Source organism: Gymnoscopelus microlampas, assembly GCF_963454915.1.
Source record: "Gymnoscopelus microlampas genome assembly, chromosome: 5".
Lineage (NCBI taxonomy): Eukaryota > Metazoa > Chordata > Actinopteri > Myctophiformes > Myctophidae > Gymnoscopelus > Gymnoscopelus microlampas.
In genome coordinates, this window is record NC_139942.1 from 13470363 (window position 1) to 13483308 (window position 12946).

At 41.1% G+C, this 12946-nt stretch overlaps 1 protein-coding gene across 1 annotated transcript; it reads left to right on the forward strand.

Annotated features, from left to right (window-relative positions):
* On the forward strand, positions 1-10638 carry LOC311046251 (uncharacterized protein). The gene is made up of 7 exons (XM_084058459.1): positions 1-402; positions 2746-3015; positions 4011-4074; positions 5479-5709; positions 6154-6291; positions 6566-6871; positions 7298-10638. Exons 1-7 carry the CDS (start codon positions 304-306, stop codon positions 7588-7590), a joined length of 1401 nt encoding a protein of 466 aa, XP_083914585.1. The 5' UTR covers positions 1-303; the 3' UTR covers positions 7591-10638.
* Positions 10639-12946: the final 2308 nt, after the last annotated feature.

The window sequence follows — 12946 nt, forward strand, 5'->3', positions numbered from 1 at the left end:
TGAGGTGAAAGACAGGCAGCGCTTCCGATAAACCGCCCAACCTCCGGTTTTAAACCGTGCTGGTGATTATCTTTTTTTACATAGAGGGGGAGGAAAAAAACATTAATGCTTTGGTGCACCCGAGCTGAAACATATTAATGAATCGTAACTGTGTGTGTTCAACACACGGGATTCCGCGAAGAGCGGAATTTCCTACTGGCTTCTTCCTACCTTTCTGCGCGTCGTTACGCTAAATACGCACCAGGGGGCGCGCTCTGCTCTTTTTCGCGTTGAGCAAGTCACACACGTTATTAAGAGGAAAACATGGCCGTTCACGTCCTGATGAACCCCAAGGTGCTCCAGGAGCAGCTCAACATCATCATGGGAGCGCTGACCAAAGCGGCCGTGGCGGAGATATGCGAGGTGTGTGTGTGTGTGTGTGTGTGTGTGTGTGTGTGTGTGTGTGTGTGTGTGTGTGTGTTTAATTTCATACTGTATTGATACTGTACTTCATTGATATTGTTTGTGTTATTTCCCCTTTCCAGGGGGTTGTCTGTATTCATTGCTGTCCCTTTACAATCGGTTATCAAACATGTTAATGTCAAGCACTTACATAATCGCCTCTATTCGCCACTATTTGAGATATTCACAATTATTTTTGCGTAATCTTCATAATCGTTTGCATAGACAGTACATGACTATAGAGATGACTGAGATGACTATTACATTACTATAGAGATGAGTTCAGATGACTAGAGATGACTACATGACTATAGAGATGACTATAGAGATTACTATAGTAGGAGTCATGTATTATAGTAGTCTCTATAGTCATGATGACTATTAGAGATTACTATAGTACATGACTAGAGATGACTGAGATGACTATAGTACATCACTATAGAGATTTTGATTGATTGATTGAATACTGCATTAACAGTTTGCAAAAAAAGCACAGAGGTACAGTTCCATACAAAAGGATGCTAAAAGGATAAACCCAAGAAAGCCTTAAGGTTTGATTCCATTGGGGTGCTGTGTATTCAATTTATCAAAACATTTAAAGACAAGCAATAATATACACTAATGCAAAAAAAAAAAAATCATATAAATGAGTAGTAATACAAATATATATATGGGGGGGGGGGGGGTGATAGGCTTAGTCTGTTTACTTTTTACAGGGGCCAGTTACAATTTGCAGCCATCTGTAGGTGCTCTTTTAGAGCAGTTTTTAAGGCGGGTAGGGAGTCACACTTTTGTATGCCTGTTGGAAGGGCATGTCACATTCTGGTGGCATAGTAGAACAAATTTCACCCAATTTGTGTGCCGAAACTGGGTTCGGTGAGATCAGTGGAGCTCCTTCTGGTGTTGTGCCTGTGTGTCTTTTACGCTATTGAAGTATTCTGACAGGTACATGGGTATCCCTGTATGCTCATGTATCTTGTAGACCAGGCTCATTGTAAGTTGCTGTACTCTGTCCTCTACCCTGAGCCATCCCACCCTAGCATAATGAGCAGGGGTTAGGTCGAGTTCTGGGTGTAAGGCCTAGTAGTAACCTGACCAGTTTGTTTTGAGAGGTCTGCGGTTTTGTTTTTAACCCGGGAACGCATCTGTGTCATTTTTAGATTTCTTTGGCTATTCAATAATAGCAGATATACAAGCTCATATCTCATGAGCTTGTATATGCTATTTTTGAAACCCACAGAAACACAGATCAGAGTTAAAAATGTTCGCTTTCGCTTCAGTTTAAAACATATGTATGTATATTCAAAGATTTGCACACATTTTCAAGATTTTTCATAAAATAGCACATCTACAACCTTGTTATCTGCTATTTTTGAATAGCCAAATGTGTCATATCTGCCCTGTGCAACTTCAAAGCTAAGAAGCCAAACAGAAATGTAAAATGTATTCATGATGTTCCAGTGTTCAACAACAAAAACACAATAAGATTTGTGTTGTTAGGGAAAATATAATCTAATTTGGAATAGCCGATGCTATTAATTGATTTCGCCTCCATGATATTGGGTGATAAACAGAAATTAGTGCAATATCACTTATACTGATAACCCATTTGGTTGGCCAGTTGAAACACTTTAAAGGTAGGGTAAGTGATTTTCTTTGGTTGAAATAAGTGTTAAATACAGTAGCTCTGTCTATATTCTGATAGTACTTATTTCTATAGAGTGTTTGTTCAGTAATAGGGGTCTCTTTATTAAACAGTAAATGCATTTTCAAGTCAGGATACCTATCCTACTATAATTCTAGTAACCTCTGTCTGTTTGTCTCTCTGTAGTGGTAGGTGAAGCTACCCGGTTCTCCTCACTGGCTGGACCAATTGCTCTGATTTTGCACACAGCCATTGACCATTACCATCTGAACACAACTGTGAAGCCCGTTTTTCAATTTCATCAAATCTCAGCTTCTTATTAGCGTTTTTGTGTCAAACACTGTCGCCATGGTTACGGGGCTGCCCAGCTATGGGACGAACTGCCTCCCGGGTTGCCAGATCATGTGCGCATATCCCCCCACGGCTGCGCTGCGCCGACCGGGTATGGTCTAGTTGTATCTAATCAGGATAGAGAACTATCCTGATTGAAGAATGTTGAATTTCACAAATTCTCTCGTCATTCGTTGACAGTTTGCTGATGTGTTGCATCAGCAGGCACAGAATGTGTGACACAAACGCACACATCCTGTCCTGTTCTGACGACGGTCGTCCTCTTTGACTCAACCATCGCTGCTATGAATCTATCTATCTCTCTCTAGGTGGTGGATGAGGGCTATGCGGTCTTGCAGTTGGAGATCAGTCGTAGTCGGCAGGAGAACGAGGACCTCCGTAAGAAGCTGCACCTCATCGAGTCCATCATTGTACGGGGGGGCGGCGGCGGCAGCAGCGGCGCCAAGGCGCTGACGTGGGGCGGCGATCCAGCGGCCTTTGGTGGTGGTGGTGGTGGTGACACTGCGGACGTACCGCCACGAGACGGTGATGATGTGAGTGCTACTGGAGAGGACAGCAACGCTGTAAGACAAGAAGAGGTAATAATAATGATGATGATAATAATTAAGATGAAAATAATGATAACAGGGCTGCAAGGGTAGTATCTTCTAGCGTTTTTTTTCCCCTCTACACCTATACCTCTTTGCCAAAGATAGCCGATCTACAAGCCTCACAACGCCTCGCAGCGCGAGGTGTTGTGAGCCTGTAGATCTGCTATTTTTGGCTAAAGTTCTCCTCAGAAAAGGGATGCTAGGGTTCAAGTGGTTAATGTAAAAAAGAAAAATCATATCACACAAGATTTGGCGGACCCCCTGTAGTAACTCTGAGGACCCCCTAGGGCAGTGGTTCTCAAACCTTTTTGGCTCAGGTCACCCCTGTAAATAACTTTTTCATCCACGGCACCCCTGAATTACATTGTTACTTACTTACTTATAGGACCCTCCATTTATGTAATATTACGATACTTATTTTTTTTTATATTTCCGCCTAAGATACAGCATGTCATGAGGAAAACTTGAGAGAGTATCAATTTCCATTAGGGCAGGTTGAAAATAATTCTATACTTGACGTTTAACCACTCTGGGTGGAACATTCGTGAATTGCGATGCGATGTGTTGTGAGCTTGTAGATCGGCTATTTTTGACAAAGAGATTTGGTGTAGGTCCAAAAGTGGACCTATTCCAAATTCCAAATATTATCAAAACATTCTGAGGCACCCCTGGACAGGTGTCACGGCACCCACTTTGAGAAACCCTGCCCTAGGGGTCCCGGACCCCCTGTTGAAGACCCCTGGTCTATACCCAAGACCTTATCAGTTGTTGTTTTACTTTTCTTTCCCGAGATAATCTACCCGGACATACAGTAGTTTTGGTTGTGGTGATGAGTGATGATGATTCGGTCTGTATATAGAATTTGATTCTATTCTTTTCTGGTTACTTTAAGCTTGTTCCTAATCCTAACATAGCGTGGACGTGGTTTATTAACTTGACGTATGCGATTTTACAATTGGTAAACTTTCTTTTGTTTCCTTCAGTTTCCAGATGTGGTGTTGATCAAAGATGAGGATTCAGACTCCAATGATGACAGCTGTGGGGAAAGTGAGTACAGCAATAGACTATATCGAGTACCATCAATTCTTCAAAGTGAGTTACAAACCTGTAAGGGTCCATTTGGAACCCCCTCAACTAACTCATGGTCCCTGGACCTCACTTTGAGAACCATTAGAATAATATGTATGCAATACTGTATGTATGATTGCATTTTTGTTGATAAAAAAAATGGTATCACTCTATTCAACTTTGTGAATTTGGTCGCGAAAGCATCGCAATGCGTATGTCACCAGGGTGCTTTAGGGCTGTCAATGGATATTCCATATTAAAACCTGTATTAGAATAATACAAAAGTAATGTTCAAATTTGAACATTTATGTAAAAGACATTTTCTATGGCGCTCGGATGGCGCAGTGGTAAAGTCCCTGCCCACCACCACGAAGGTTGTGGGTTTGAATCCACGGTGGTGCATCCGGCTTTGTTGGGCGTCTACTCTATGCGAACACAATTGGCCTGTGTTAGGGGGAGGGAAGCCGGGCGGGGAGGATGATATTGGTCATTGCATATACCCCTACGGGCTGGGGTGGGGGCTCCTCACTGGCAGGTTAGTCAGTAGGATACAACAGCAGTGACAACACAGAAATGTGTGTGGGGAGGAATGAATTGGCATAACGACTAAATTGGGGAAAAAGGGGGGGGGGGATAATTGTCTCGGACCAGTCACAGTAACAAAACTAGTTTGGAGGCACCAAACAAACACACGACCAAAGTTCTGATCCTGCCCATCCGAACCTCTGAATGATGTCATATTGCAGTCTGAACCCAGCCGAACTGAAGAAACATCAGCTGTTAGGCTGTAGTATGAATTGTGCTTAATCCTGCACAGTAGCCATCTGTTACCTGTCTGCAAGGAACAGCATCAAGTTACACCCCTCCCTTGCAGTCCCTAGACATTACCGACTTGTTGGAACGCTGCATGCACTGAATGTTGTACATGGGAATCACACAATGCCACTTTAATGTATTCAGAATGATGATGACATGTAATGATGGCTGACAGTTTACAATCACACTCAACCAAAATAGCGAAGTCAAATTCTCTGTGTATTCATAAAAAAAGTCTAGACTAACAATATGAATAGATATCGGTGTGATTATCCATGTAGATTGTTCCATGTTTATCACAGCACGTCGCATGTCTGTTCTCCGTAAGACTCAAATGAATAGCCAAGACTTTTATTTAAACCATTATATTACCTAACCTGATTAAAATGAGACTATAGAATATGTCAGTCACTCTATGCGCTTCACGTCACTTCAGGTGTAGAAGAGAAATATCACTCGATGTTGCATCTTGACCACTGACTTAATATTGAATATTATTAAGTCATACACATCTACTAAGGCTTTTTTTCCCGGACTCAGAGACGCTGACCTCTGTCTCCTTCTCAGGTGCTAGGCTGTCTTCAGAGGGAGGGAGCGTGGGTGTGCCGGTGGACAGAGACGCAGCCAGGAGCAAGAAGAGGGTCTGGCCAAGCAGCGACGAGAGTGCCTGTCCATCTGAGACCAAGATGGACAAAACACCTGCGTCCAAACTGAGCATGGGGAAACGGAAGAAGGGCTTTTCCCAGTACACACTGGACTCGCCTTCGCACGACCCTGGCTGCTCCAGCCAGCTAGGAGGTAAGGGCATGTCACAATTACTATGTAATCGCCTGATAGCAATTATTTATGATAATCGCAGTTATTTTGCATAGTTGTCAGAATCGTTGCCATTCATCTTGCGACGCTTTGTGAGCGTGTAGATCGGCCATTTTTGCTATTTTTGAACATTTGTAAAGTATTCAATTATTGAACGCTTGGCCTGTTTTACATTTACTGCTAGTACATTATTTAGTTTGATTATTGGTAGCGGTCATTGTTAGTTATGTCTTTGTATATTTAAGTCATTCATGGCATATCTACCCTGTGCAGTTTTTGTTTACAACGCCTAAAAGGCAAACATATTTTTTTATTTATATGCTCCAAAGTTCAATGCCAAAAACACAATTAATTCCTTAATCAATTGAATTATTTGTACCACAATTAATCGTCAGCTAAAATGTCATGATCGTGCCACCCTTCTAGGAGGCCTGGACAAGGAAGCGGGGGACACGGTTTGCTCCTACGGCGCACAGATGGACCCAGACGTACACCTGGTGCTCCAAGAACGGACTCTGGTTCCCCCCATGTCGAGTAGCAGCAGACACGTCCCGACGTATTTTGGTACAGTATAGGCCTGCAGACGTGCAACATTCTTTTAATGTTTGTAATTTTGTTCATTTAAATCCCAGTGGTTCTCAAAGTGGGGTCCGGGTGAACCCTCAGGGTTATGGGGGTCCATACTAAACTTGAAATTAAAATGTTTGAAGAACCACTGTTTTAGTCTCTTAATTCAATACTTATTTTCTTCCAGTGTTGTGATTTGCTGATGAGAGCAGGTTTTAAAATTCCTCTTGGGGATCAATAAAGTGATCTATTCTATTCTATTCTATTGCAGGTCACAGTAATAAGGCATTGATGGAGTTCCAGGCGAACAAAGCAGAACTGGACTTGAGTTTGTCGTGGACCAAGCCGTCCAAATCCCAGATGGCGTTCCCCCCCCCCGCGTTCCACCCGAGCGAGACGTCGGACAGCGAGCCGTTCGGCCTGAAGCTCATCAGCGTGACGGGCTCCACCTCCACCGACTGTCACCTCTCCGAGAGCAGCAACTCCGCCTTCGAGTTCGACGACTCGGACGTGATGAACTTTACCGGCCTTTACCGCGACCCGTCGGGCCAGCATGGCGATCAGTCGGCCTCTAAAGGCATGTTGTTTCCCCACACATAGGCTTGCGGCCCATTTTTGGGACGCGGACCCGTTTTTATCGGTCGCGACTAAATATCTTATTTTTTGTTTTTTTGGTTTGTTTGTTTATTTCGTTTTTTCATCCCACAACTTTGAGAAATGTCCAAAAAAAGACCAAAGAAATATATTCTAATATTTTCCAGAAATATTCAAAGCTTTTATGATATGAAAATGTTATATAGCCGTTATACAAGTTCACAATGGATCTGCTATTTTCACTGTTTCTTAAGTAGGGCTTATGTGATTAATGCCCAAGTATTTTTGTAAGGTGACAGGGCAGACACAAAATGGATCTTTTGTGGTTAACAAGCACTCTTATTAGCGATGATTACACAATTATTAGAATGATTACTCTGTGGTCACTCTTTATATTCTCTTTCCACAGGCAAACGCTTCGTGTGCGGCATCTGCAGTAAAAACTACGCCACGTCTCAGAACCTGGACGTTCACATGCGCATCCACACCGGACAGAGACCCTTCAGCTGCTCGCAGTGCGGGAAGAAGTTCACCCAGTCGGCCCACCTCAAGTCCCACCTGAGCGTGCACACGGGCGAGCGCCCGTTCACGTGCGCGCTCTGCTCCAAGAGCTTCATAGTGAAATACAGCCTCAAGCTGCACATGAAGAAATGCCACGGCGTCGGCATATCTTGCGACGACATGAGCCCCAGTCCGCTTTAGTCAAAGTGAACAAAAACAATTTACTTACATTTTTTCTGGCTTTTCTTGCCTTTGTTGACAGTCACAGTGAAGACAGACGGGGAGAGGGAGTGTGTGTGCGTGCGTGTGCGTGTGCGTGCGTGTGCGTGCGTGTGCTTGCGTGTTTAGAATGAAACACGTTAAATTACTGTTTATTGCTTCTAAATCCAGTTTCCAAAGCAAATATTGTCTAATGTGAGGAACAGAGTGAAAGATGGTGCAAGAGCACACTAGATCTAGTCTAAAGATGCTTCGACATTTAAAAACAAAGACTAGTTAATGATTGTATAATAGGCCAACAGACATTTCTAAACTTTGTAAATATCAAAGACTTTGGGCAGGGCCGTCATAAAGCACCGACGATTATGATTCATATGGCCTGAAAGACTACGTTGACCAATATCCACACAGGGACCATTTATTGTTATTATTATTATTAATATGTTTTTGTTCTTGCATCACACCCTCAGTGGTGGACAAAGTACTGAACCCCAGTACTCGAGTCAAAGTATACAATATATACTCCCGGTCAAATATTACTCGACTCCAAGTTGATCAGTCAAATTTGTATTTTAGTTAAAGTATTCAAAAGTACATGCTTTTAAAGAATACTTAAGTATTCAGAATTAAAAAGTACTGTTTATACTTATCGAATTGTCACTGTCGGATGGAAACCTTGTATGTCCAGAAGCGTTATTTTCCAGGAAATGGGGAAAATAAGAACCTGTGATCCAATGTAGTTATTTAGTTACACGCTCTCTAATTATTTTCATTGGTTCAATATTTCTAAAATCCACAGACACACTTAAACACTCATCACAAGCTCACATCGCAATGCGTTGTGAGCTTGTAGATTGGCAATTTTCTGTACTTTCATAGGACACTTTCAAAGGCCATTCATTTCTCACGTTTTCTTAAGAAAAAATAAAGTCTAATGTTAAAATGTTACGGTTTATTCACTCAAGTTTCCTATGGATTACTTTTACATACCGTAACTCAGAAAAAAAGAACCTTACAGTCGTTGAATTTGTCTTCCCCCTCATTCCAAGTGGTGGAAAAAGTACTCACATTTTTTACTTAAGTAAAAGTTTCAATACTGCAATGTAGAAATACTCTGTTACCTGAACCTGCCAATGCTTTGTCAATTCAAATGTGTGGATTCGTGGTTTTGCAGATTTTTTTCCAAGAATCTACGCATTTGCATTGACAAAGCATTGGCAGATTCCGCCCCAGAGGTAAAATAAAAGTGCGGTGGGGCCCTTACAAGTAAGAGCCCGGAATTCAAAATTGACTTGAGTAAAAGTACAAGTACTCATTGTGCAGAATGTCCCATTTCACAAGTTTTCAAATGTATAAAAAATCTTCACAATCTTCACAATGCGTCGCAATGCAATGCATTGTGAGCTTGTAGATCGGCTATTTTCAAATGGACGAAATTTATGTAGGGCTGAAGTGGTCAATGTATGTTTTGTATTAATAATCAAAATCTAAGTAGCTAGCAACTAAAGTTTTCAAATAATTGTATCGGAGTAAAAGTGCAATATTTGCCTCTGAGATGTAGTGCATTGTAGTTGAAGTAAAAGTACTGAAAATTGGAAATACTCCACTAAAGTAAAAGTACAAAAAAGTTACTTAGGTACAGTACTTGAGTACATGTACTTTGTTACTTTCCACCACTGCTCATTCCCAATGGTATGGGTGCCCAAACTGCCCAAACGCTGCTGCGTTTCCAGTCCTTCTAGGATAATACAGCATTTGTACTGCGTGGTGGTTCTGTAGGAGGCCAGCTGTCTAGAAATGGGTCTGTCTGTGAGTCTGTGTGTCTGTCCACAGCATTCAACACCAATATTCTTGTGCATGCTTCCAGTAGGGCAAATACTTTCTCCACGCAGGCACGTCCACAATTGATGGTAAAATAATAAATCAATGGCTAAATAATTGTCCATGTAAATTGCCTGAAAACACACATTTTGTTCTGTATTTAACCATCACTGGTTAAATACAGTACTTAACCAGTGATGCTACTGATCGTTTGACACACAAAGAAACTGTTGTCGGTCCATCTTATTAAAGCATCTTAGTCAAACATGAAAAATATGCTGAAATGTTGCAGGGGTTTGGATTAAAATATAATGCATAATGGTAGAGATTGGTTGAATTTTGGAAAATGTTTAATGCAATGTCCTAATCCTAAAGGGACTGTTTAATCATATATTTATTATATTCACCTTGGTGGGTCTAAGTTAGTCCCAGTTAGTTATTGTTCAATTGTTTTTATACATAGTGAATCATGTGCATGTCCGGAGGGGATATGTTTTATCGCTTCTTCTGGTCAGACTGAACTAAGTTCATGCATTTTCTTTTGGGAAATGTAGACTGATATGTTTGATATTTATGTTTGATAATATCACAGTTTAACTCATTACAAATGTATGTTAATTACATTAACCCTGGTGTCCCTATTTTGGGAAGATGTTCAGAAATGATTCATAATTTGTCAAAAATGTTCAATATTCTTTAAAAAGAAAACGACCCTCTGAGTTGCAGCTTAAACATTCTACAAGCTTAAAACGTGTTGCAATGCGACGCATTGTGAGCTTGTAGAGCAGCTATTTTTGAAAAGTATTGAAAAGTCGTGACATTTTCTCTTATGGGGGTCCCTGGCATTAAATATATTCAAATGGGGGTCCATGGCCAAATAAATACATATGGATTTGGGGGCCCTTGACATTTGTTGTTTAGAAACCACTGGCTTTGACTGAAGATTCTCCTCCTGGTGCCTCAGGATTAGCTCCCAGGTTAGGGAGGAAATCTCAGCCATCTATTGTTATATATTCTTTTGCTATTTGTTTTACAACTAATTATATAGGGCTTAAGTGGTTAAGAAAATGGACCCTCTCCATTGTTTGTATGTTTGTTTTACAAATGGAAGCCTATACTGTGGATCCCTCTGTCCTATAGAAGGCCTTGTCTGATAGTGATACTTTTCAGTGAATGTATTATGAAGTTCATCATTTGTGGACATGCTCTTTGACCTGTTCTATTTTAATAAAATAATGAAGTTGATTTGCTTCCATTTTTGGAAAGACACACTCCCTTGAATAGATATTTTCTCCAACTTTATGTATTCCAATTTTCTGTTATTAGTATAACATTAAATATTTGTAATGACCACTTGGGTATATATTGGAGCAGATGTGTGTGTGTGTGTGTGTGTGTGTGTGTGTGTGTGTGTGTGTGTGTGTGTGTGGAGAGCTTCTGCTTTTTTTCTATGTAAAGACAACAAAATATGAAATAACAAAATAATAAGGCAGCATGCCATACAAACATAACGGACATACAACATTATCCTAGATCATCAGCGGTAGCCTATCTTTAATCCACATGCCCTCAAGTTACAAGTCCAAACAGTGTATGAACTCTTGAAAGCATTCACTGTCTGTCTGTTCATTTTGTTATCATAACAAGACAAGACAAAACCATGGTGCACAGGGGTATCATATAAGACTCAAAAAGTATTAGAATAGAAATCTTTCACTGTTTTCATTGGTTTAGCATTCTTTAATCAATGCAATGTTTCAATATAGTGTCTGGTTTATACTTTGAATTGATGTTGTGTTTTTTTTAGACCATTTGCAAGTTGTTTTTCATCATAATATAAAAAATCACACCCTGTGTGAAGGAAGCGGTGCCTTTGGGGCGGGGCTTAACTCATTTCAGTTCGTCCCTATTGGTGGTCTGAGTCCACTTACCAAATTTGTACTTGGTAGCATGCTGCGAACTTGAGTTATGGCTGTTTGAAGGCCAGCCAATGGGAAGACAGAGGGGGCGGGGCTTCAGCAATTCATGCTGGTCCCTATTGGTAGTCTAACGGTGCGTTTTAACAGCGGGCAACTCTGGGCGATGCCGGGCGATATCGCCCAAAAAGATAAAGAAAATCCATCTTTCATCGCCCCCCCGCCCACTTCGCCCGATCGCCGGCTCTCATAGACTTTCATTATATTTTGGGCGATGTTGCCCGGCATCGCCCGAGAGTTGCCTGCTGTTAAAACGCACGGTCAGTCCACATACCAAATGTGGACTTGGTGGCATGCTGCAAACTGGAGTTAGAGCTGTTTAAAATCCCGTGCTCATACGGGCGGATGGATATAACATACGCTGGGGGTCCCTGGACCCCACTTTGATAACTTCATCAATTCATGCTCGTCCCTATTGGTGGTCTAAGTCCACATACCAAATGTGGACTTGGTGGCATGCTGCAAACTGGAGTTATAGCTGTTTAAAATCCCGTGCTCATACGGGCGCTGGGGGTCCCTGGACCCCTCTTTGATAACTTCATCAATGCATGCTCGTGCCTATTGGTGGTCTAAGTCCACATACCAAATGTGGACTTGGTGGCATGCTGCAAACTGGAGTTATAGCTGTTTAAAATCCCGTGCTCATTCATCCCAGGCTCAAACAAACGGACACACAGACAAAGTCATGTATAGAGCGGTTGGCACCGCTAAAAATATAATATATGTTTTATATATAATAGAAACGAAGAGACATTACACATTATGTCTCTTCTTTTCTAAATGACCACATGCCAATCAACGGCTTAAAAATAATATTCTATTCTATTGTATGAACTATCTATAACTATAACTATTCTATTATCTTATCTTATTAACTATTATCTATAACTATTCTATCTAATAAGTATCTGACCAAACAAATGCATAACACTTTAGGCCTGGTCTACAAAATGACGTAATCTCTGCGTAGAATAAATTTAGCAGATTGCAGATCCGGTCTAGAACGGATACGGAAACTATTTGCTTGTGTGCGTGGAAATGATCGGTAGGCGGGCTATAGACCGGATGTGAGTCACTGAGCAGCAAATAGAAACCAACAAGGTACAAATCATTGTTCAATCATTTGTATTAAAACAACTGAAATCTCACATTTCCATAATTATTTACACGCCATTCTCAACATTGTTTTTTTTATCCACTTTCAACCTGGCGTCCATATTTGGCATTTAGTGCAAAAATAAACAAAACAAATATATCAATAATTGCATTTTTAGTCTGACGCGAGGTTACCGGATGCGTCGTCGTGACGTTTCCAGTGTTGCCATGTCCGCTTATTATAGCAGCTTTGGGCTTATTTTTCTGTAAAGTAAATTGTAAATATTGGTAGTTGCGTTTTTTTGGGGGGGCTTGTTTCTAAAGTGTAGTTGCTTATTTTGGGCTTGTTTCCGAAATGTTGTTTAAACCAGTGGTTCTCAAACATTTAAGTGATTTAATTTACAGATTAATGTGTTTGTCTGTGGACCAGCATCTGAAAATATGTT

Coding starts and splice junctions, on each gene's coding strand:
- LOC311046251 (XM_084058459.1), top strand. CDS start 304: ATGGCCGTTCACGTCCTGATGAACCCCAAGGTGCTCCAGGAGCAGCTC. Junction 3,016..4,010: donor ACGCTGTAAGACAAGAAGAG/GTAATAATAATG, acceptor TGTTTCCTTCAG/TTTCCAGATGTGGTGTTGAT. Junction 4,075..5,478: donor TGATGACAGCTGTGGGGAAA/GTGAGTACAGCA, acceptor TCTCCTTCTCAG/GTGCTAGGCTGTCTTCAGAG.